This window comes from Macrotis lagotis, chromosome 1 (assembly GCF_037893015.1).
Source record: "Macrotis lagotis isolate mMagLag1 chromosome 1, bilby.v1.9.chrom.fasta, whole genome shotgun sequence".
Classification (NCBI taxonomy): domain Eukaryota; kingdom Metazoa; phylum Chordata; class Mammalia; order Peramelemorphia; family Peramelidae; genus Macrotis; species Macrotis lagotis.
The window spans coordinates 540,176,975-540,204,381 of NC_133658.1; the positions used below are offsets into that span (position 1 = coordinate 540,176,975).

The 27,407-nt window shown below is 32.2% G+C and overlaps 1 protein-coding gene across 6 annotated transcripts in view; it reads right to left on the bottom strand.

The window, feature by feature from the left end:
* Positions 1 to 27,407, bottom strand: part of CNKSR2 (connector enhancer of kinase suppressor of Ras 2) — a 338,317-nt gene that overhangs the window by 170,372 nt on the left and 140,538 nt on the right. For all 6 annotated transcript variants that reach the window (XM_074214261.1, XM_074214260.1, XM_074214259.1 and 3 more), the window contains exons 6-8: positions 19,666 to 19,785; positions 14,192 to 14,251; positions 10,439 to 10,507 (exon numbers count right to left, since the gene is read on the bottom strand). In XM_074214261.1, coding sequence (XP_074070362.1) covers positions 10,439 to 10,507; positions 14,192 to 14,251; positions 19,666 to 19,785 — 249 coding nt within the window. The remainder of the gene's footprint in view (positions 1 to 10,438; positions 10,508 to 14,191; positions 14,252 to 19,665; positions 19,786 to 27,407) is intronic.

Here is a 27,407-nt window from a genome sequence, read left to right on the forward strand (position 1 = left end):
TGGAGAGAATCCACCGATCCCCCTGAGAAAGAGATCCCAAAAAACCAGCCCCTAGGAATATTATAGCCAAATTCCAGAACTCCCAAGTCAAAGAGAAAATATTACAAGCAGCTAGAAGGACACAGTTCAAATATGGAGCTGCAGTCAGTATCACACAGGACTTAGCAGCAACTACATTGGAAGCTTGTAGGGCTTGGAATACAAATATACCGGAAGGCAAAAGAGCTTAGAATGCAACCAAGAATCAACTACCCAGCAAGGCTGAATGTCCTCTTCCAGGGAAAAAGATGGACTTTCAATGAACCAGGGGAATTTCAAATGTTCCTTTTGGAATGGCCAGAGCTGAACAGAAGGTTTGATCTTTAGATACAGGACTCGGGTGAAGCATAGAGATTGGAGGAGAAGGGGAAAATATGAGGGACTTGATGATGAACTGCATGTATTCCTGCATTAGAAAAGTGACACTGATAATACTCATATGAACCTTTTCATTTAATAGGGCAGGTAGAGGGAGCTTTTATAGTTGAAGCACAGGAGAAAGCTGAATTTGAAGATAAAATAGGGTGTAAAAATGGAGTCAATAGAAAAAAGGGAAATGTAATGGGAGAAAGAAAAAGGAGAGGGGGAATAGGTCAAGATATTTCATATAATAAGATTTTTCTTTATTACTATGAGCCATTTCAATGATATGGAAGGGAGGAAGGCAAGGGGGAATGAGGGAAGTTTCGCTCTCATCAGAGGTGGCTAGGAGAGGAAACAGCATATATACTCAATGGGGTATAGACATCTGGAGTAAGAAGGAGAGGGAGGGGGACAGGGGGAAGGGGGTGATGTGAGTGATGGAGGAGAGGATGGACCATGGGGGGAGAGTGGTCAGATATAACACATTTTCTTTTTTACTTCTTGCAAGGGGCTGGGATTGGATGGCCTGCCCAGGACCATAGGGCCAGGTGGATGCTGGGCCTAAGGGGTGGTATGGGGGCTCAGGGCCTCTTGACCCCAGAGCTGGGGATCTGTCTGCTGTACCACTCAGCTACCCTACCGCAGCGTCAGAGTGAAAAGAGAGAGAAAATATAGTATATGGTAGTGGAGAAATAAAGGAGGGAATTGCGATCAGCAATGGCAATGGTGGAAAAATGTGGAAGTAACTTTTGCCATGGACTTATCATAAAGAATGTGATCCACCCACAACAGAGTTGTCGGTGTTGGAACAAAGACTCAAACACATTTTTTATTATTATTATTTTTTTGGGGGGTGCAGGGTAAATGGGGCAGGGTGGCCTGCCTGGGGTCACATAGCAGGGTGATCGTTGGGTGTCTGAGGCCGGATTTGGACCTGGGTGTTCCTGGCTCAAGGGCCAATGCTCTGTCCACCACCCAGCCACCCCTACTATTATTATTATTTTATTTCAATTTGGGTCTTTTTTTTCTTTTCTTTTTTTTTTTTTGGTTTTTGCAGGGCAGTGGGGTTTGGGTGGCTTGCATGTCACACAGCTGGGTGATTTTTGGGTGTATGGGCCAGATGTTGGCTCAGGTGCTCATGGCTTCAGGGCTGGTGCTCTGTTCATTGTGCCACCTGGCCATACCTACAATTATTACTATTACTTTTTTTTAATTTTAATTTTTTTCTCTCCCCTTTATTGCTCAAGCAAGTCTATATTTATGGGGGGGAGTATTTCATTTACTCTTAAGAATATTTTATTAATGTAAAAAACATGATTTGTACAAAATGAGTATAAATATTAAATTAAAAAATGGCTGTGGAAAATCTACAGTCATTAAAGATAATGAAAACATCAATTCAGGGGAAATTAAATAAGTCATAGGATTTAGAGGTAGAGAACTGAAAAATTCTTTATTTTACAGTTGAGGTGACTATAGCCAAATGATTTATTCAAGATTGAAAAGGAAGTAAACAGCTGGAATTCAAAGCTAGTTCTTCTGACTCTAAGTTCAATGTCTGTAGCTAGATAGATATACACAATAGACATGTCAACACAATGTGTTGGCAGAAGGAAAAAAGAGTACTTATACTAAAAAAGAGGAAGTAAACTAATAATGCCTCCAAATGAATGAAATTATTGTAAAATGGAAATTAATTGTTCTGTTCTTTAAAGAGGACTGAATAACAAAACAGACAGATTGAAGGAATAGAAATTTTTGAATGAGCATAAAAAACTCTTTGACTTTAAAAGTTATTCAGCACTGAAAAATATACCTATGGTTTCTTTATTATGGGTATTTCTCTCTGATTGAGATGACATTTCTGTGACTTAGTAGATGGTCTTTAAATATTGTTTTGATCGAAATTAATCACATTGTAACCTCTTTGGAAGTGAACCTCACCAAAATTAGTTTTGCTGATTTTTGAATGACAGATAACATAACTTATCATTTCTAGAGTTCATGCTTAGAGTTTTCCCAATATAATTTAAAAATCTTAATTTTTATGTATGACTTTTATTTTGATATCACTGTAATTTACAAATATATATATATGTATATATATATATATATATATATATATATATTCCAACTCTTTCATGAACCATCCCTTGTAACATATTTTAGAAAAGGACTTCTACGAAATCAACCTTCACACCAACTGTATACTGCAATTTGTTAAATATTCTACATCCACAGATCGTGTCCTTTGCAAAGAAGGGAGGAGGACACATTTCTTCAACTCTTCTCTGAGCTTGTGATTTTTTTTTTAAAAAAGTATATACTTCAAGACAGGAGACTCCTAGAAGGAACTGGTGAATATCCTCTGGGGGATCATGGATTGAAGAAACTAATTTACTCTGGGATGATCTCCTTACCTATTCCTTTCTGGAGTTATGATAAATGTGAAAGAACATTTGCTCATGTATGGAATATTATAGATCCTCCCTCTGTACCAATAAAGTAGAGAAATAAGATTTGTTGGCAATGTAGCTAGACAGTATACACAATACACATACAATGGAAGTTGTAGGAAGAATAAAACTAAAATATCTTGGGAAGTGAAATTTTTAAAAAGGCATACTTTATAATAGGATGTATCTTGCCATTTGTGTATTATTCATTCTAGAAGAATATTCTCCTGATCCTTTTGAAAACCATGAAAAAAAATCAATTTAACATAAAACCCTTCCACTAAAATGCATAAGTGATGCCTGCATTCTTCATCCTTTGCAATATTACAAAGACAATTTTAGTGTATGATATAAAATTACCCCTCCCCCACCAATACATAGCTTCCTTACTACATTTTAACTGGTTGATACAAGCTGCTGTATAGAAAATGTCATGCACATTTCAACTTAAAACTAATAATTATGATTCATTTGTGTCTTCTGAAGAAGTTATTAATATCAAAATCTTGCAGTGATTAATGATTTATACCTTTAAGATTTTAATCAGTATTATCACTCTAAGAAATTTGCCTATTATTGAACAAGGTCTAAAATATTAAACTACAGTACACTTGGAAGAATTCTCATCTGGTTCCTTCCACAATCATTCATTCATTCATTGAAATGAAAGATGTAATTCATGAAATATACATGTGTCAAGTGTATCAAATAATAGCCGTAGAAGAATACTCATTCTACTAAAGAGTTAGAATTTTAGTATCTACCTTAACAAGAAACTATGTAATTATGATTAACCAGAAATCATCCATGGTAGATAGACTAAGCAAAATTTTAGTACTGATATTTTAACAAAACAGAAAACTGAAAATATTTCCTTGAAAAAGATTATAAAAACATTTATGTAAAAGCAATTAAAAATAAAACTAATTATATCATGTCTTTGTACTAGGAAAAAAGACCCCCGTACCAAAAGTAAACTAACTCAAAAGAACACTGATTGAGGAAAGCATTTGGGCCCTTCCCATTAGTTGTTATTTTATTTGACCAAAGTTTATAGTTAACTTTAAAAATGATTATATTATGATTTGAGTTTATACAAATATGTTTTAGTCTTTTATATGTTGAGACAAATAAATAGATGAAGAAAAAAATAAATTACTTTTAATGGAAGATATCACAATCTCCTCCTGCCAATGACTGACAAGTTGATAACTAAAACCTACAATAACTAGATTTGTTTGAGATAAAAATTTTTACATTACTATTTTTGTATGAAGTTTATAGTATCAAAATTCTCTTTTGATTTCATTATTCATTTTGTACCTGGAAGAAGTAATGCATATATATATATATATGCACATATATATATATATGTATATTCATGAATTATTTTAAAAGTAGTCTCCCTACCCCAGTACCAAGGACAGAAACAAAATATGTTCATATAAAGACCTCCCATTTAGTGATTCTAAGAGCAGAACGTACACACATATGTATAAACATTTAATTTTATATAATCATTATACTTCAATGTTATCTTAAAACCAAGAATATTTAAATATTTGCAAAAATCAAAACTTATATTCAATGACTGCCAGAGCTAACATTTTATAATTTTGCTAAAATAAAGGTGCAAATATCTTTAAAATGTGTTATGAAGCAATAAGTTTCTTTATTAAAAAAAAAGACAAAACAAAGTTTTACTTTGCCAGATTCACAAAATGTGTCTTAAAGAATCAGTAACATTCAATAGACTGCTGCATAACTACAATTTCAAAAATTAAAATGAAGTTATTCTTAGACATCATTATATCCTCACATCTTCAGCTATACATAGTCATGCTCTATTTACCTTGTGATTAATTAAAAAAAGTAAACTCAAAAAATCCACCTCCATGCCCTGACTTGTAAGGAAGAAAAGGAGATAAAATATGACTTCCTACACACATGTGTACACACACACACACACACACACACACACACATACACACACACACACATATATATCTATATCTATATATATATATCTATATCTATATATATATATATATTCTTACCATACTGATTCCAGTGATCATATTGATGTATAGGAACTAGTAACTGAATCATAGGCAAATAGAACAAATGGAAGGTAACTGTTATTGTTGACTGGATGTACTCCTTAACTTTTAATTCACCAATTTTTCATTTTTCAATCCAGTCAGTATTAATTACCCATTCCTTTTCTTCTGCCCTAATTCTTTTACTTCCTCTGTGATCTGTCTTTATTTCTTTCTCTTTTTGAGAAAGGTAATATTGGAGGTATAGAGATAGCTATTACTACACAACATAATTTGGAATTTCCTGGGCAATATTTAAAAGTAGTTACTCCTATCTGGAAATCTTTTAGGTTTTTGCAAGGTAGTGGGGTTAAGTGGCTTGCCCAAGGCCACACGGCTAGGTAATTATTAAGTGTCTGAGGCCGAATTTGAACTCAGGTACTCCTGACTTCAGGGCTGGTGCTCTATCCACTGCACCACCTAGCTGCCCCACTTCAAATATATTTGAAGTATTATAATATATGATATAATGTTTTCTATTCAGATCATTTTATTATTTTAGTATCAACAGATTCTATTAACTCTTAAATATTTTCTAACAGATTAATCTTTGGTATCTATAATTTAACTTCATGTAACTAATAAGCTATTAAACTAAAAAAAAGCTTTCAAAAAGTAATATTCATTATACTCTGGGGATCCTAAAATAAGCAATTGAGATATTATTAATAATTCACATTATATTTTATGAGTAACTACAAACAAATTAAGAGATTTGCTTATAGTCTAAACAGTTAATAGGAGATTTATATTAAGTCTTTAGTCATTCAAGGTCTCTGGTTGTTATGAGTTCCTCTGCTTCTAGGGGAGTTCATCAGAAGAATTTTATCTAATGATCTCATAACAACTGATTCATACAGTACCATACATAATGAGTTGAAAAGGAATAAATAGATCTTTGAACAAGAGTGATTGTGCTAAACAATATACTGACTTTTGGTTCAAAAAAATTATTCCTTTTCACATAATATCTTCAAAGATACCATATTAAAGGTAACCTAGTAAAAAAGAATGTCTATGCTTTTTTAAAATTACATATCAGATATTAAAAATCTAAAAGGATTTGAAAGCAATTTTCAGTTACTGAAGTAGAAATGAGTTTGCCAAGAAGAAACTGTGCTTAACACCCTATCTCACAACAACAATTTCTTCTCAGTCTTCTGTTGTCCTTGTCTTTCTCCTCATTAACTTTTGATGCTAATCTTCCCTGGGCAAAGGGAAATCAAAAAGAAGAAAATGAATTTTCTTCTCATTTAGCTAATGACATCTTCCTCAAAATCCTTGACCATTTGCTCTCACTTCATTGGGAGACAAAGATTGTTAATCCTTATAAGAAGGCAGCATTGGTCTTTCCAGTACAGTGGTCACCTGGTTGCTAAGGTGTGTATGTATGTGCATACACACAGACACCTATATGTATAAATGCATGCATGCATATATATGTGTGAATATATAAAATAGTTATAGTACAATTATTACTATATACATATGTATATATTCTTTATATATGTATATTAGTATACATATACTACATGTAGACATATACACATGTGTATGCATGCTTTATATATACACACACAGATGTACATATGTATATATTGAATATTTATAGTACTACTAGCATTTAATCATGTAAAATAAGACAATTTTCAGTGCTTTTGACTTAGTTAAGAAAGCATGTGAACAGAATTCCTGTTTAATGATAGAACATGAATGACATTAACAACTTCAAAACTTCTGGATTCTTGCTTTTAGGCTATTCCCTTCAAAGAATTTTATTATCCATAAAATATTCTTATCCACTAGCTAACCTCTGAAAATGCAATTGAAGCAGTTGGTACAAACTATGATGTAGCGATATCTTCTTGTGCATATGACTTAATGGACAGAATTTTATGAATGCCAGTAATGCATGAGGAACTAAGTCTTCTTGCCAGAGATATAAAGTGTGGTTCTAATCTCCTTAGATTGGCTGTTTACACATATTTTTTTTCTTCCTCTTGCCTGGAGCTGTAACAACTTTCTAAGTGTGTAAACTGCTGCTTTGAAAACTCAAAAGACAACTTGAAGTTTAAAAAGAAGTATAAATCAGATTTGAATTTTGTAGTTTCATTTCAAAGGAGAAAGTTTAAGTTTAAAAAGAAATCAAAGCTAGAAGGAAACAATTCTGCTGGATAATTTAAAGTCACTCTTCTAGCAACACCCAAAAATTGATTTAAAATTTTTTTCTGGTTTATATAGCTTTCCTAGATTTTGGAGTCTAGCATTGTGTCATATCCCTTCATAGTGTATTTTAAAAGAAGAAAACACCCTTATTTTACACAGTGATTTAACATGTATTAAGACTTCTTTTACTGAAAAATTAACATTGTTCTTTTAAAAGTTAGGACATAATAATAATGATTTCACTATTATGTTTAATGTAATAATAGATGTAAAAACTAAGATTAAATGTACATTCCAATCCTTAATAGATTGTAATTTAGCATAAATATCTTATCAAAACATAGTCATTCTTTTATCCATTTGAAAGGAACATAGGAATAGAAAGACTAAGCCCAAAACAATAATTTAACTACTTAATTTTAACCAAGAGTCTCAATCATGTCTTTTATCAGAGTGGTGACAAAGGATCAAAATCAATTTTTAAAATTTCACTTTCTTTTTGTTCTTACATAATGTAGGAGAGATATAAAAATTTTATAAAAACCAAAAGGTAGACAGTCATTCAACAATTAAATTCCTTATATTTTTAAGCACTTATTAAGAGAGAATTTTATAGGGAGAGATAGAAAATGCAAAAAAGACACAGCCCCTGCTCTCGTGGAGCTTACAGTCTAGAAATAAGATAGCAAAAGAAGAAATAGTCAGAGGATTTGAATAACATTCGTCAGGAATATGAGAATTGGTTATATATAAACTGGAAAATAAGCATCATCAACTTTCTTGTTCAACTTAGATTAATCACAATAATTAACATTAAAAATGTATTGCTTTAGCTAACATGTCTATATCTAAGGAATGTCATACATTTTAATGAGATGCATTTCTCCTCAATGTTACAGAGCCGTAGTTTGGCTTTCCCAAGCAATTTCCTAAGTACAATAGCCCAATCTGTCTCTGACCCCAATGCAGGTAAGATTAGGGGAGGTGGATAATGGCAGGTGAAGAACTTTTAGCAGAGATTTTTCTGCTAAAATCAAGAATCAGGCATCAACACCATTGATCAGTCACATGTCAAAGACATTTCTCAGCACTGCACTATGTAGTGCAATGGAGAGAATAAAATTTGATCATAGGACCTGAATTCAATTCTAAGGTCTGACTCTTATTATCTATGTCACTTTGGGCAAGATACTTAATTTCTCTTGACTCATGTCTTTCATCTACTAAATGATATTTAATGTCCTTCCTGACTTAAAAAGCTACTCTCTGATGAATAGTCTCCCCAGTTAAATTCATTCCTAGCTTCCATTTAAATTTTTATCCTCTTAAGGATTCATTGTTTTTGTGTACCTTCCCAAATTTATCCTTTCTTGACTTTATTCCCCCAATGGGATTTAGGGTATTATAAGCAAACTGAAGCCCTGAGAGGTTTAACAATTAATTTAATTATTTAGTTGTTATCAAGCTATTATAGTCAGGACTGAAATCCAAAGTTTCCTGACCTCTAGAAAATATCCTCTAGATTATTTTTTCTGCTTCCTGTGATATACTAAAATTTACAAAGATATTTTAAAATATTTCGAGTGCATCAAAAATTTAATCACTGAAATATTGCCAAATGGTCAATTAATATTGATTTTCTTAATTTACTCAAAGCTGCTCCTGAGATATTCATGATACACTTCTATTTTCATTGACTCTTAAATACCATAACAATTATAACCTTCAAAGGCAATGCAAACATTGATCTCTTAATTTCAGTCCTCCTAAATTCCATTCTCTAGACATACTCAAACAGAGTGTAATTTGTTAAAAAAAAAAAAAAAGTTCAAAAAAGGGAAGAGCATAGGCAACCTAAAGAACTGAAATTCAAGGCCAAGGCAGAAAATCACTCATGATGAGACTTCTTTTTCCCATCCTGACCACATTCTGAAGGAGATCTCAAAAGTTGCTGCCTGGTTTGCTTGAGGAGTAATTCTCAAAGTAATTGGCCATCTCCCTGAGGACTAGCTTTTGACACTCTTATTGGGAAAGCTATTTTCTACTCCCACTGCTCCATGCATTCACATCCACAATGTGGAAGATATGAAACTCCAGTCTGTGTAGGCCCTTTATTAGCGGGTAAGACAGTTTTCCAGCCACTGAAAGATTCGCGATTTCCATCTGAAAGGCTTTGTCTGTCAGCAATCTGCTGTGCTATTCAGTCCCCTCCTCACACCCACAGATTTCACTTTTTAAGCTTTTATTAACTTTTACTGTACTTGGATAATGAGCACATCAAATAAAATACCATGACTTTAATTATTAGTGTCTAGGTGCCTTTGCAACATCACATAGATTCTCCGTTTCTCAAATGAAAGCTAAATGGCTTGGTTTACTCAGGAGATATGAACTACAGAGAAATATTAACTATGCTTCAGTCCTTCCTTATGATGTGGTGATTAAAAGTTGCCTAGTCTTCCAAATGAGTTTTTCTTCTAGTAAATTCCTTGTACCAGTAGTACACTCAGTAATAAAATATGTAGTAAAATATGCTAATCTCTAAAGAGTTGATTGTATTGACAAATGGATCCTTGCAAGGAATCAATACATACATACATATATATACTTTTACAAGTGAAGATTACTGAACAAGTATTGAGGAGTTTTTAATTTTAGTTTTTACTTCTTATTCATTTCAAGATGCATTTAATCTTTTTTTTTATAAAAAGGTAAACTGGTTGTGAATATTTCAAATGAAAAGCATTTATCATGATCATGAATCACAATTTTTTTATGTTCTAAAAATAAAAAAAATTAAGCATGAAAACACCCTGAAGAAAGAATCTTTTGTGAATAGTACAAGTCTACTAAATACAAATAACATTTGGAAGCCCATTAAAAACCATAATTACTGTGTTAATGTTAAAGCAAGCATTTATAGAATTAATGCTATTATAAAACATATCTACATAATCTATGCCTTCATTTAATTTTTAAAAGGTCAGGATAAAAATCCATAATATGAAACAACAATAGCATATCATCTTTTAAATTTTTTTAATTGCTATTCTCACATTTCATTAAAATCTAAAGACTATATATTCCAGTTCTTACCAAAGAGTTTGTAAATCTGACTACAAACAATAGAAATTTTTGTTTTGTTCTTGTTTTATTATTAAACAATTTTGAAGAATAAATTAGTTATCCATGACTATAGAAGTTACTTGATTGTTTTTGTCTATGAGCCTTTGCCCATTGTATTCTTGCTCTTTTCATGTTTTAGCAAATATTAAAACCATCCCCCCCACTGACACTTAATGTAATCATACATACCACAGTTTGATGATTGACTTGAATCACTTCATCACCAGCATGAATTTTCTTGCATCGATCTGCAGGTGACTGAATTAAAAATAAAAGAAATGTTAATATGATTGCTATTGATTATTTTTCTCTCCACACAAGAAATGGTTATTGCTTGAAGGGGTTGGAACAGCACATGTGTTTTCCCTAAAGAACTCCCTTCTATCACTCTGGATGGTCAACACTTCTGCAGCACATAGTCTTAGAATGTTGCCTGAGGCAATGAGTCATCAAGGTACTTATGCAGGGTCATATGGATAATATGCATTAGACACTGGACTTGAAACCAAGACTTCCTAACTGCACATCTAGATCTCTTTTTACTGTTCATCTTTCTTTTCACGCTAAAAGAATAAAAATAAATCTTTTTCAATAACTGAACTACAGAAATATATTTATACCAATTTTTAAAAATGATTTTATGGACCATTTCTACTTTGAGTATAAGCAAAAATATTCACTTTATATATCTAACAGGAAATAAAAATGCTAAATTAGGCATATGTATTTGTTATCAAAGATAACCATGCTTCTCATTATTTGTTGTCATTGGAAAAATAGTTATCAATATTAATTTTTTATGAACCTTATACATTCAATATTCCAAGTTTCTACTGCAACATAAATATATTTTAATATGTTATTTTTATATGCTTTGATTCTTGTTTTTAACGTAAGTAATTTAGGTGAACTTCAGCAAATCAATATTTTCAAAAATGAATACATGCAAGAGTAGTACTCAGGTTTTGGAGATGAGATAATTAAATTGCTAACTTGTCTTCTTAATAATACCAGTACTGAAAAACCTAGAGGAAATAAATTAAAAAATGAAGATGAGGGCCTAAGTCCCTACCTTTGAGATGAATTCAAAGATGTGCATTGTAGTACATAACATTTTCTCTCTAAATATCTGTGCCATATTATTCCTTACATTTTGGATGTTTTTAATTATATTAGTAAACAAAACCAATACAAATGAATTAAATATCATTTCCACTGGTTTTAGCAATCTCAACCTTTTTCTCTATCCTAAGATGGAGTAAGAAAAAGAAGGCTAATAATGCCAAAAAATCTCCAGAACAAGGATTTTTATCCTGTGTCCTGTCATGGACCCCTTTGGTAGTCTGGTGAAACTTATGAACTTCTTCTCAAAATAACATTTGTTACCTTCATGCATTATTGAAGGAAATGCTAAAATTTAATTAGAGATTATTGGAAAAACATGAAATTTCTCCCATCAAGTGTCATAAAAACTTGCTCTGGAAAATTATATATAATTTAGTACATGAACTTCATAATTTTGTAGGTTCTATGGAATGAGTTGGGGTTCTATTCCCCTCCATAATTCTGGGCAGGGTATGATGTGGACAGTTTACATTTAATTGATTTTATGTTTATTTCATTCTAAGTTCTTTATTTATTTTAATTTATGTATGAAAATGTGATTATCCACTATCTCAAATATAACAATGTTGGTGGCATTATTCATATGTGACTGCTTCATATTTGACATTAAAGAAGCAGCATAATTTAATATGTATTAAATTGGTCTCAATGTCAAGTAAAATTAGATGCAAATCTTGCCTGACTTAGATTGGCTATGTTACCACTGCAAATGATACAACCTTCTGAGCTTCAGTCAATTCTCCACAACTATGGGTTTCCAAAGAACTACTAATGTTTGGTTGAAGAGGGTATCTTTATATAAGGGGATTCACTGAATAGACTTAAAAATGTCATTACTACTGGAAAATCAAGATATTGATTCTGATACCTTGTCCGAATGCAAAATTTTAACATCATGTACTAGCCTAGGTTTCATGATATCATAAAGAAGGAACCTCAGAACTGGTTAAAAGAAGGTATTGAGGTAGAATATCCAGACTATTTTCTTTCTTTGTTCAAATAAATTCAGTAGTTCTTAATCTGAGGTCATTAAAATATTTTAATAATTACTTTAATATAATTATTTCCTTAGTAATTCAACATACTTTAATTTATTCATTTAAAACATGACTCTGAAAAGTGGTTCATAGGCTTCATCAGACTGACAAAAGGTTAAGCTTTTAGACCAACAAGATTTTAGAACAGAATTTCTTAACCTGAGTGCATAAACCTCTTACTATGGATATACTTCAAAATTACATTTTAATTTTCATTAATCTCAGATGGAAAATTTTCATTTCCTCCAATTATTTAAAATTTTCATTCTGAGATGGGTTCTATCTATAAGTTTCACCAAAATGCCAGAGGGTTCCATGACACAAAATGGTTAAGAATCCTTTAATAACATAATGTCTGTATGAAATAAAAAATACCATAGGTATCATTAATAGAAGTGGGTGAGTGCTATACTTTAAAACTTAATGTTTACTAAAAACATTTTTATTTCAATGCTGTGGCAAATATCTCCATAGGAAATCATTTTAATTCATCAAGTATTAAGAATAAATATCGTGAAATGCCTCATAAGCTATTTACTCTCCTTTAAGACCTTATCCAAAAGATTTAAATTCTGAAATATTCATATTGATTATTATGAAAACTTCACCCAAAGGGTGATCTCAAATATCTAAACTAATAATCTTATAACATCAAATACCAACTGTTATCCCAGAAACCGAGGGTGGTGATGGTAGGAGAGGAAATTTATTATTATTATTATTATTATTATTATTATTATTATTAAGATATAATTAATATCTATTTAAAATACAGAAAATCACAAAAGAGATGTTGGAGAGTTAGTACAGAAAGGATTAGAAACTTAAATATCTTCCTGAATTTTAAAAGCATTGATGTTTAACTAGAAAGTTGGTATAGTATACAAATTGCTTTAAAATACAAAATATTCAGCTTTCCTCTCAGAGGTCCATCAATAAGTGATACAAACTTAAAACTAAATATTAAAGATATTTAAATTGCTATAAAACCATGTTACAAGCTATATGGATAAGAAATGAAATATTTGAAAAATTCTGAAAGTAAAAAATATAAAACAGAATAAAATAAAATAAATAGAATCTTAAGACCATTAATTCAAGAAAAAAACTCCTGAGAAAATCTTGAGAACAAGTATTAATTAGATATTTTACTACCTCAATTTGACTGCATAAATATTTATAGTATTTTAGCTAAATCTTAAGAGAAAAATAAAAAGAACTTTAAAAACAACACTCTTCCTTAAGAGGAGAGTAAAGTGAAAAGTAGAAAAATAAATTTGTTCTACGGGGTTACCATCATCTTATCAATGTTGTATTACTTCAAGTGATATAGAAGATAAAGATTTTTAATAAAGTCTATCCTTTGAAATTTCTATTTAACCTCTAGCTACTGAATCATTTTTATTATGTATTGTACAATATTTTTTGAGTTTATATTCAGATGTTTGAATTATCTGATATTCTTTCTTACATAAATTGTCTTATCAGGATAATGATACATTTTATAGAATTAAAAAATAAGAGATTTCTATTATTTTCTAAGTCACATTACAAATAATGCATAGCTAAGGTAAGTTACTCATGGAAGAAAGATATTTGCCATTATTTAAGTAAATAACATTTACACTAGAATGAAAAATAATTGAAAAGCACCTGAGACCAACACCAATTTAGTAAACCAATTATTTGGTCTCTTAATTCATACTATTATTTAAAAGCTGACTTTACTTCACAGTAATTTATTTATAAATAGAAGAGGAAAAAATTCTATAATACTTACATTTTCAGTAGTTCCAGTAATTACATGGAGGCCATCATATGTTGATTTAATGTACATGCCCTAAGGAAAAGATACCATCAGAAAGTAATTTTGAAATATTTGGAATATTTCCATGCAAAACATCATTTGACATATGAAAAAAAATCACTAATGGAATAAAACTTGTCACATGCTTCTTGAGTTTACATTACTAGCATTAAAATGATGAGGAAGTCCTACATCTGAATACATGGGTTTCTAGAGGTCATTAAAATGAATAAGAGAAGATTTCATGCTAGCATAGGTAACCACTTGATTTGAATTTCATTTATTATAAATTTTTTTTCATAGTAGAATTAGAAGGTTATCACCACATGAGTTTTCTGTATCTCTTTTTAAAATCAGCAGGATAATTATGATCCTTCTGAAGGAAGAAAGTTAAGAACCTCATAAGAGGAAACAAATGTCTAAATTATTTATGAAGCTACCGACATTATTTGGAAAAATGACAATGGGAGATCCTAAAATTTATCAGCCATTGTACTTTCAAGTCATGTATAGAATCTTATAGGAGCACAATAGCTGGTCTATGGTGATGCAGGAATAGTAGCTAGAAAGAGGCATATGAGTGCTTCAGGGACCACTCAATTCCTTTATATTCATTTTCTTTTCTTTTTCTTTGTTTCATCTTCATGCAGCAAATTTCATTCCTAGTTTTCTGATAAACCTCCAAAAAAAGAGATATTTCAGAGCTTGATCATAGAAGTGAGGGGATCCTAGGTTCCCAAAGGTTACTGACAACAGAACACAAGCTCAAGAAGCTCTTACAAAGAACTTAAGATTTCAAGTAAAGCTTCTGACTTTTTAAAAATTGTTTTTGCAAGACAATAGGATTAAGTGACTTGCCCAGCATTACAAAGCTAGAAAGTATCAAGGCTCTGAGACTAGATTTGAATTCAGGTCCTCCTGATTCCAAGACCATTGCTCTATCCATTGTGCTATCTAGCTGCCTCCATATATTGATTTCTAAATTGAATTTAGGTCTGCTAATTGGGAGTCATTAGGTAGCAAGGGTAAAGAGAGATTGTCTATAAGATGATGATTTTTGTCAATGCAAGGCAGTGGGGTTAAATGACTTGCCCAGGTCACACAGGTAATTATTAAGTATCTGAGGCTGGATTTGAACTCAGGTACTCCTGACTCCAGGGCCGGTGCTCTATCCACTGTGCCACCTAACCACCCCCAATCATAGCAATTTTTTGAAGATCATGCATAAAATCACAGAGAAGGGGAAGTTAAGTGGTGCAGGGGATAGAACCCAGCATCTGCAGCTGGAAAATTCATCTTCCTGAGTTCACATCTAGCCTTAGACTCTTATTAGCTCTAACTCTGGGCATATCATTTAATCCTACTTGGCTTAGTTTCCTTCTCTGTAAAATGAACTGGAGAAGGAAATGGTAAACCACTCTAGCATTTTTGCCAAAAAATCCAAAATAGGATCATGAAGAGTCAGAAATACCTGGAAAATGACCAAATAAACAAAAAAGAAGTGACTATCCAGACTGATAAGTATTAATGTATTATTTTTATCTAGAACAAGACAGAAGGTGAAATTCCACTCAAATAAGATGGATGAGGACATATGAATAAAATTCATTTTGAAATGGAACTACAATGCATGGTAAAAACAACATTAAAAAGAATCCAAAGGATTTTGCAGTAAATTAAATTTGTGAGGAACTTGTAAGGAAAAGATAAAATTAAAAAGTATAGTTGATAATGAATCTTTTAAAGATGTATTGAAGTTATTAACATTTGAAATGTGTAAAGAAGGAACCCATGATTTACTTCTTTTCACATTTTAATTAAGTATTATCATTTTAAATTATTTTAGTTATCAGAGTTATTGAAGGTTTATTAGAAAGAGAAAGAATATTTTTTCTTTCAGTGAAGATCCCATTACTTAAAATTAATTTCTTCTTGAAGAAATGTCTTAAAATTTCTACCTGAATAAACTGATAAACTTTCAATCACTTAAAAATGATAAAGAATCTTCAAGAATACATAAAACTGGCATAAAGGGAATGTTCTGGGGACAATTTTTCAGAAAAGTTATGTATTTTGCTATTCTGAAAAACAAATAAAAACAAGTACATATTTCCAAACCTCTTTACTATAAATGGCTCCCCTCCCCGCATTGATCAGTGATTTCATCAATGGAGAAGTTCTAGGTGAGAACTTATTTCTATCAGTATTGATCAGTACTTTCTTTACCAAAGGTCATTACCTTCTCTTCCAACTTACAGTCATGTAAAACAAATGAAAGATTAAGTGACTTGCCCAGGATCCCAGTGACATCATATGCTGAAGAGTCTTCTGTCTTGAAGGCCAGCTCTGTCCTTTGTGCTGAACTACCTAATTTGCTACAGGTTAAGACTGAGCAATGAATAAGTCTTATTTTGACTTGGAGGTATTTGTATTCTCAAAGGCACAATGAAACCTCTAAGTAGTCTTTACATGGAATGAATCTATGTGTATTTCAGATCTGCTTGAAAACCAGACTTAATAACATAGAAGGTTCAACACAAGCTTGGCTAAAGGGAGATAAAATTTTCAGTGACAGCAAATCTTCATTAGATCAGTTATTAAGTTATAAAAGGATTGTATTATTTGTGGTGAAGGAAGCATCCTTACTAATAATAAAATAATAACTAGCAGTTATATGGTACTTTAAAATCTGCAAAACTTTTTACCTATGTTATCGCATTTGAACTTCACAGCATCTTTATATGAGAGGTGATATTATTCCCATTTTATAAGTAAGGTGAAGTTGACAGTGACTTGCCCACAGTGTCACAGAGCTAAGTAGGTGTTTAAGATGGAATTTGAACTGAAGTCTTCCTGAATCCAAGTCAAGTGCTCTATCCACTACACCATCAATTTTCTCAGATTACTGATACTTGAAAAAAAGGGAGTATTATGGTCTGTTAATAGGTATTTAGTGATGTAATGAACAGATCTCAGGATTGAAATCAAGTAAACCTGAGTTCAAATTTGGCCTCAGATATTTACTAACAGGGTGACCTTGGGCAAGACACTTATTCTCTATTTGCTTCAGTTTCTTCAACTATTAAATAGGGGTAAAAATAGGACCTACTTCACAGGGTTGTTGTGAGGATCAAATGAGATAGTATTTATAAAAAGGGTTTAACAGGGCAGCTAGGTGGCACCCTAGATAGAGCACCAGTCCTGGAGTCAGGAGGACCTAAATTCAAATCTGGTCTCAGACACTAAATAGTTACCTAGCTGTATGACTTTGGGCAAATTACTTAATCCCATTGCCTTGCAACCCCTCCCCCCCCCCCCCCCCCGCCCCAAAAGGGGTTTAACACAGTGTCTGGATATAAAAGGTACTATATATAAATAATTATTTCCTTTCCTTTTTTCCTTTCTAAGTAGGGGAGGACAGTGAGGTCACACCTGGGAGAGTAACTTGTCTTTTTTCCCCCACCTTTCTCTCTGGAGATGTAATTAGCTATACCCTATGTTACAAAAATTAGTTTATTTTAAATTATGGGAATATATAGTTCCCTACTCTCCTATTCTAGGAAGTTTATATTTATTGAAAAGTTACCAGTACAATCAGAATTATTCAGAGGTCTCAGTTGGGGAAATTCTTAATATTCAGGTAGAGATTCATGTCTCTGCCTTAATTTAATTTTATATTGAGTCCTAGATAACCTGTTACATCTTTGTGTATGAAAAAAAAAATCCATGTTACTGGGAACACTTGGGTAAAGAAGTTAGCAGAGTAGGCAACAAAAAGGTAAGTTGGGAGAGAGATAAGATTCTTTTTCTTAACTCTTCTCAGGCCTTGTTATAAGTATAATTGCTGGCTTCAGCCTGTTGTAGCAAGTCCTTGTAGGACTGATGATCCGCCTCAATCTCTCTATTCTTTACCCACAGTTAATCCTACTTTTTCTTTCTCTTATTGCTTGTAGCCATTGTGTTGATGACTTTTTCCCCAGCTCAATTCTTACACTTGCATTCCCCTTCCTTTCTTCTGCTATGTTTTGATTTCATTTTAACTTGCTGCTTTTCATCTAAGTTTGTCAGGGCATGACCAAGTCTCTCAACCAATCTAAACAGAGTTTCTATCACAACTAAAGATATTTCCAGGATTTATTCAAACATAATTTACATATCTTAGTAATTCAGTCAAGATCTGGTCTCACGTAATAAATATATCAGGACTATGTAGATAAACAATGCTCATTTTCACAACAAAGGTAATTTTTTTATGATTACAAACAAGCAACTGTAATGAAGAAGAGCATTCTGATCATATTAGAGAGCTAGAAATTTCTTTTTGTCAGATGATGTTATTTAATAACAATGTATGAAATTGATCTTGAGGTTGAATATCTTATTTCAGGAGCAAAATAAAATATTCAAAACTTTTTATTTTAAGGCTCAAGTCGAGTTAAAGATTTGATAATAGACAGCTTTCAAGTGCAATGGGAGAGAGGAATAATACAAATCAATTCATACCCAGTGAATCAAAATGCCCTTTTTAAAATTAAATACTTCAATTGCTCCCCTCCTTATCAACTATGTATTAGATCTACTAAGAAATAAAACATTTATTTGTACTCTTTCTTTCCTCCCTCACTCTTTATTTCTCCTTCCATTTGTTCTTTTTTTCTCTTTGTTTCCTTCTCTCTGTCTCTCTCTCTGCCTGTTTCTGTCTGTCTTTGTCTCTGTCTCTGTCTCTCTCTGTTCCTGTCTCTCTGTGTCTCTGTCTCTGTGTCTCTATGTCTCTGTCTCTCTCTGTCTCTCTGTCTCTCTGTCTCTCTGTCTCTCTCTCTCTGTCTCTCTCTCTCTCTCTCTCTCTCTCTCTCTCTCTCTCTCTCTCTCTCTCTCTCTCTCTCCCCCTCTCTCCCCCTCTCCTCCCTTTGTGTTATAGTAGAAAATCTTTTTCAGGCAATTGTTGAAGTAACTGAGTATTAGTGGCCTTGGAAATCACCATTTAACTAACTGACTCTGATTTGAGAATTAAAAATAGCATTTAGTTTACCTTCTTGGAGTGAATGGACTGGCTAAAAATTAAATAAAAACATACTCATATGTATTAATATTACAATATTAATTATATTATATATATCATAATAAAACTTCAACTTCCATTTGTTCTAATGCAGGGATTCTTTTAGTATTAAAACAATGTGAAAAAAGTCAGTCTTTTCCCACCCCTTTTTTTTCTCTAGACATTTCCTAGCACTTAAGAGTTGGTATGACAGACTGGCAAAATGGAGAGCTTCAAAACCACCAAGTAAATTTCTCTCCCTTCCATTTAAGCATGTCACATTAATCTCCTGATATCTTTGTGCCATTAATTTTTCTTATAACTGACAGAATATACTGTGGACTTTAAAACCAAGAGTATTAACTAACTGTTCATGGAGGATGGTTTTAATAAACTGCGTACTTCTTACCAGCCCTTCACTTGGCTTGATGTTTGCCAGCTGGATCACTTCCAGGTGAGCAGACTGTGAAACCAGGGGATCAGATGAAAGGGAGATAATATGGTCACAGACTCCAGAAAGAGTTTTACACTAAAAGAAAGAAGAAGTATTAGGATAAATATTTCAAATAAATGATATAACTGCTTAATTGGCTGATTTTTTTAAAAGCATAGAGAAAAGATAGCAAGTGACATTCATCCATCCTTCACTATCTTTTGAAATTATAAGGCATAAAGCCTTAGAAGAGGATCATTGGCAATTTCACTAGATAAACTTAGATGCTTAACAAGTTGCTCATTTCTCTAGTTAGAGGACAGTTAAAATGCTCTATACTTGCATTCTAATAGCTTTATTTATAAATCTTAGAAAATAAAATTATTGATCTCAAAACTCAATGTCAATTTAACTACTAAATTTCATGAATCCTCTCTTCTTTCCTTTGAACAGTACAATAGTAGAAAGTTTTCATCCAAGAATAAAAATAGATAGTAACATTTTCTTTCACAGCATGACTAATGTGGAAATATGTTTAATATTGTTGTGTATGTATAATAACCTAAATCAGATTACTAGCTGTTGGGGAGAGAGGGAGAAGGAAAGGAAAAAATGTGGAACTCAAAATATTACAAATAAATGAATGTTGAAAATCATTTTTATGCAATTAGAAAAATAAAATAAAAATAAGAGAAAATAGATAATAATAATGCTATATTTGATTAAAGTATATAAAACTGGGCAACATAGATTGTGAGTATTTAGTACCCTCTGAGCCAGAATCATGTGATAGCTTCCAAATTTCTACCATTCCTATTTTCACATCTTTCCCCTAGGAAGGTTAACTCACACATTTTAATATTTTCTGTCACACTATATACTTTGCTAAAGTACTCATTAGCTTTCTTAAAGTCAGAGGGGAAATCATTGATTTGGAAAATACATGCAATCCAAAATATAGAAACAATTTATGATAGTCAATTTAAAAATTATATGAACAGGTACTTTAGAAATATTTACATGTAAATACCTAAATTGCTTACAATTAATCTTTAATCTATTGTTATTCTCCCATGTAATTTAATCTCTTTGGGGACTGTATCTGTTTATATATTCTAAAAATTAATTCTGCAATAACATTTTGATTTTAACCAAACTAGGACATATCAAAATAGCAAAATAGATAAAGTAAAATATTCACATATTTCATAGAGACTTTGTACCCATAAATTTATATTTAAGTGAGGAGGAATTATAGTACCTTAATACTAGAATTTATCTGTGCTAGATGCTCATGAATGTTGGCATGGAATACAATTTATCTTACAAATGCTTTCAAGTGCTGAGTATGTCAATTAACATTTTTCCCTTTTAAGAAACTAGTTCAAAAAGAGTTTTATTGAATCATATTCTATTTATCAGGCTTTGAAATAGCTTTCTCTATACCCTCTATTTTTTCAACAAAATTTCCAGAATAGTAACAAAATATTGCAAAGAGATTTAAGCCTTCACTGAAATTGGGAAGTGAATAGACCTTTATATAATATCTATTATGTGTTAGAAACTATGCAAAACAGTTTTACTACCATCTCATCTGATTTCCACAACAATCATGAAAGGTAGATGTTATTATTCCCATTTGACAGTTTTTGAAAACAGAGGTAAAAAGAGATTAAGTGATTTACCAAAGATCACCAATCTAGTAAATTTCTAAGGTGAAATTTGAATTCCAGTGTTTCTGATTCAAGGGCCAACACCCTATATCCACTTTGTCACGTAATTGTTTCTACACATCTAAGTCAACTAAAGGAGCTCTCTGTGGGAGAAAGGATCTTTGGAGACAGAGGTGATATTATAATTAGAACCTTGAGGAGATTTTCAATCTTTCTATTTGGTAATTTTCCTGTCTACCAGCTATTTGCTACTAGCAAATTTCTATCTTCTTTCCTCTAATCCACATCATTCAAAATGCATTATGCCTAGGAGACAAACGCTTTTAATCTGCTACCTTCCTGTTCTCTCCCCTTTATTTAGGTCAGTGCTACCCTTATCTAGTTCCTATATTTTCTATTTCTCTTCTACTTCATTCTGCCCTAGGGAACACCATGGTGACACCTAAGATACTCTCTTATGAACCCTTTCTTACAATATTGAAAAACATGTAAGTAAAAGTGATTGATAAAAATTTTGTTGACAGCAGATGCAATTCTTTACTCCCACATCTCTACCACTTGAAGACCAAGTTTAGTCATTAAAATTAATTTGAATTTGGTCATCTTAATTTTAAAAATTACATTGTAGTCATAGTATACTGTGTTTTCTTAACTCTGTTTACTTCAGTCTATATTAATTCAATATATCTTCCTAAGTTTCTCTAAGTCCCTCTTATTTGTGTTTTCCCCCTATAAAATAGTATTCACTAAATTTATATAATGTTTGTTTAATTATTCTCCAATTAATAGTACCACATTTTATCTCCTAGTTTGTTTGCTTTGCTTTTTTGCCACCACAAAAATCCAGGTAGGTGGTGCAGCAGATAGAGCACAGGCCTAGGAGTCAGGAGGTCAGGAGTTCAAATCTGACTTCAGACACTTGAAACTTATTAGCTGTATGACTTTGAGAAACTCACTTAACCCTGACTGCCTCACATCCAGAGCTATCTCCAGTGATTGTGATTCATATCTGACCCTTGCATTCATATGGCTTTGGAGGATAAAGTAAGGTTAGTGACTTAGCATATGCTCTCTCACTCAAATCCAGTTCATGTGCTTGTCATGGTATCACCTCCCTGATGTCATGGTCTTCTTTGAGAATGAAGATCAAACATCGCCATCACAAAAAACTTAGTGCTCATTATTAACAAGGAGATCCTAGAATTCTTCCCTCTTCATTTTTTAGTGCCTATTGAAACCTGGTTTTCTCCTGAAGGCACACTCTTCTCTCTTTGCCACACTCTTCAGTATAGGCTACTCTTTTTTTCTTTTTCTTTTCTTTTCAGGTTTTTTTAAAGAAATTGGGATAAGTGATTTGTCCAAGGTCATACAGCTAGGTAATTATTAAGAGTCTGAGGTCATATTTGAACTCAAGTGCTCCTGCCTCCAGGGTCGGTGCTCTATTCACTGTGCCACCTAGCTGCTACCGGACTACTCTTCTCCCCTCCCCCTTCCACACACCTTGCAACACAAGGGCTAGGAGGAGGATACAGCATACTCCCTTTAACCATAATATTTTAAAATTCTCTTTCTGCCTCCTCTACTACTTTGAAATTCATACCATTTAAATATATCAATCAATCCAGATTTTCATTGGTAAACTCCATTTCATCCCCTTCTGAACTTAATAAATTCAATCCTTGAGTCACAATCTTCCTTTCATTTCAACACTCACCAACCAAAACTTACAGATCATAACCAAGTTGACTTCTAAGATGTCCATATGTACCCACCTAAGCTTATACCTTACCCACATCTGATTGACCTGACTAGTATCACAATGAATTTGTTTTAGTGCCTAAAATAATTCTCTCATTATTAAGACAACAATAGAATTTATATGTGTGTCAGGTAACAAGTGAATTATATTTCTATTGAGGATTTTTGTGAATATATTAAAGTTAGCACAGATTGTAGTAAGGTTTTAAATAGTTGGGGCAGGTTAAAAAGTAGTATAGAATATTCTCCAGCTCAAAGGGCTCCACAAATATATTTTAATAATAGTAAGGGAATCCAATAACATGATATCTAAAAACAAAAGATGAAAGTATACATACAGATAAATTTTCTTTCTAGAAGAGATAGTAGCTACCTACACTTTGAAGTACAAAAATTGTGAAACTAAGGTACCATGGATATAAACATAAACAAGTTATGAAATGTGAAACAAAGCAGAACCCTGGAGCCAGGAGTACTGACTCTGAAGGTGAGAGAAGCTTCTCTGCTTTCAAGATTGCAAATTAAAAATACTTGGAACATTCTAGGCAAATAAGACAGGATAAAAATGATGCTGACTGGTGACTCCTCCACAATGATATTGGCAGATTTCTAGCTCAATTTAAAAAACAACAATATTTGGCTGCCAAGGGAAAGATTCAAAGAAAAGGGTTTGGGATAGAATGAAAAATATTACTTCAGTTATACTTTTTATATGTGTAATTTAGTCTATTGAGAGACAATTTTATAGTTAATGAATGAAATGATAAAAAATAAACTGGATACCCATGTAAATGCATGAACCTTGGGAAATGGGCATGTAAATATTTACATGTAACCATTCAATTTAGATAGATAATAATGACTAAAAGAAAGGAATGTTGAGTACACCAAAAAAAGTGTAACCCAGACTTTTTAATAAATGAAATTACATGGATTTCTCTTTTAACCTTATTACATTATAGTTTATATCATATTATAGTTTATATTATATATGTAGTACCTTCCCTATTGGATTGAAAACTTTTTAGAGCAGGGACTACATTGTATATTATTATACACTTAGCTATGCTTGTATCTCTATATGAAGTATAGCTAGGTAATGTATTCTTACATACAAATATACACAAACAACACTCTTATACATATATAACTCATAAACAATGCTCTGCATGCACATATATATTGTAAAGATCACCTGAACTAATAAAGTTCTTAGCACATAGTAAGTCTTATCGAAATTTAGCTATTTTGTTATTATTGTTGTTGTAATTGTTTTGTAGCCACCTTATAAAAAGACTCTTTTGATGCTTCCATAAATCCAGCTCTATAGATGAGGTTTGACATGTACCAACCAGACACAACTAAATTCTATATATAGATAGGTTATTATACTCTATGTTATCAAAACATGTAATCAATAAATGATAGCTTACATATACCTATCATTTTAAGACTTTTAGAATTTACATCTTATTTGAACCTCATAACAACCTGTGAGATGTTAAAATGAGCTTAACAAATAATGATAATATCTAACTTGATTGGTTCATTGATTAAATAGTTATCAATGAAAAGAGAAAAAGTAATAATGAGAAAATCGTAGCAAAACCACTAATTTGAAGAAATTTTAATTTTTTGGTGAATTTTATTTTATTTAAAAAGTGCTAGATCTGTGTTATACACAAGAGATTATACTCTTTAGGTGACACACAGTGTAATTATGGTAGTACCTCTTAATAATTAGTTTTTCAGAATGCCACTCATGCTGGGACTATATTCCATCCTTACTTTTGTGTTTTAGAATTCCTAGGACATTTGATACTGAGTTCAAGTCACATTGTTCATGATCCCTCAGGCTGCTATTGCCTTCCTCTTCTTAGCCTCAGACTAAATTTCTTTGTGTTTTCAAAAAACATATTTTGTATGGATATACACATATGTATACATATGTATATGTGACTATACATATATATTTAGACATGTGTGTGCATGTTTCCCTCCACAGAATTTAACTCCTTGAAAACAGGAATTCATATCCTGAGGTTTTCTATCAGAATAGATGTTTAATAAATGCTTGTTCATTGACTTTATACATAGGTAAGATGGGCCATTTCTATTCAGGAATGACTAGAGGGAAATGGTGGTATTTTGAAAGGAGTCTGTGATGAAAAGTGTAGCAATACCAAGTAAATAGACAACTCTGGACTATAGGTCTTTCTAGGTGAAAGTAATGCACTAATGGTTAATGGACTGAGATTTAAGCTAAAGGAAGAATATAAGTGGAGAATTTCTCTTCTGGAACCTGTCAGAGTCTATGACTGAATCAATCAGTTGTCAGACTGCGGTTTCCAAAGGTAAGAATTTGACCAAAGATAGAACATGTCTATTGATGGACAGTTTAGTGTCACTTTGTTTGACTCAAGTATTTCACATTCATTAAATAGTATTAATTAATGTTATGTGCTGTTCAGTCACTTCAGTAGTGTTTGACTCTGTGAACTCATTTGAGGTTTTCTTAGCAAAGAAACTGGAGGGGGTTTGCTAGTTCCTTCTCCTGTTCATTTTACAGATGGAGAAAATGAGGTAAGATGATTTGCTAAGGGCCACACCTAGTAGGTGTTTGAGGTCAGGGTTGAACTCAAGAAGATGAGTTTTCCTCATTGCATTCTAGCCACTGTGCAACCTGACTGCCCCCAATTAGTTCTATTGATTAGTAGATAATATCAGTTTTGCTTAGAAAATGATTTCCAGTTCATGCTATCTCTGTTTATTTTGTTCATTAGAAAGGGGAGAAACACAATGGCATTCCAGACCTGAACTGAGGTAAAATCTAAGGTCTGAGGTTAAATTTTGAGGTATTAATTAAACTCTAAATTTTTAAGTGAAAATATATGTGATAATTAATGATACACAAGGGGTATAAGTAATAATTACTGGGACAAACACCTCTTTTAGATTAAAAAATTCAGCTTGGACTGGATAAACTTTTATTTTTGCATTATTAATAAATTATACTAATTAGAATTGAAGTATGAAGTATTGATTAAATAGTTCTCAACGAAAAGGGAAAAAGATTCTTACAAACAAAATGTTTGTAATTTTGAGCAGAATATGAGTTCTAAGGCATTGCTATTGTGAAACAAAACAGTAGCATAAAAGACATCATAAAAAATACCATGACCTACCCAATTCTGAGAATACTACTTCTATTATAATCTGCTTTAGTCATATTTGCATTAGTGAGTCATGATCAATTTTAGCCATAAAAGGCTATGGAAATAATAGTTCAAGGAAGAGTAACATGGATATTTCAGAGGAAAAGTATTTGAGACTTGGGGTTCTTTAGTTTGGATAAGAGAGCATTCAAGTAAGATTTGATTAAAGTTTTCACATACATGAAAAGGTTTCTGTTGTGTTTATTTTAAAAACCAAATTAAGTTTTGAGTTTAACCAAGGATAAGATTGGAAGAGTAGATAGAGTAAAGTAAAAAGACTCTAGGAGAATGATTATGAATCTCACTGATATTCAGTTCAGGTAAGGCAGTAGATGGAATTAGAATGACGGGCAGAGATTGGAAGAATGTAAAAGGACTAAGAGAACTATAGTTCATAAAAATCAAAGAATACAAAGTAGGATGAGTGGGAGTGAGGGAGCAGAAGAAGAAGGACAGCAAAGTTGCTAGTTGAAGTGGAATTTTAAAATTCAAAGCTTTGGAAGGAATACAGCTTCAGGTGATAATGTAGTCTAAAATATCTAGTCATCTCAGGCAGGCTTAGAAATGAAATTTCATTTAGTCTACAATTGAGTCTTTGAGTCAAATCAGGATTTTAACTTGGGAACATTTAATCAGCAGTTTATCTTATCAGGATCTGAAAGTAACAGAAGTACATTTCTTTTTTTTTTTTTTTTTTTTAGGTTTTTGCAAGGCAAACAGGGTTAAGTGGCTTGCCCAAGGCCACACAGCTATGTAATTATTAAGTGTCTGAGACCGGATTTGAACCCAGGTACTCCTGACTCCAGGGCCAGTGCTTTATCCAGTATGCCACCTAGCCACCCCAGTACATTTCTTAAAAAAAAAATAGGTTTCATTCAGATCCTTTACATTAAACTTTCCTTCTAATTAATATTAGATTCAAGGATTATGAGTTGGAATCTTAGAGATCATTAAACCCTGAAATCTTCAGACACTAAAGTGACTTGTTCAATATAGCTTTTACCTCGATTTTACCCCAAATTTCCTTAATTAAAAGTGATAAACTAGAAGATCTCTGGACATATCTTTCAAG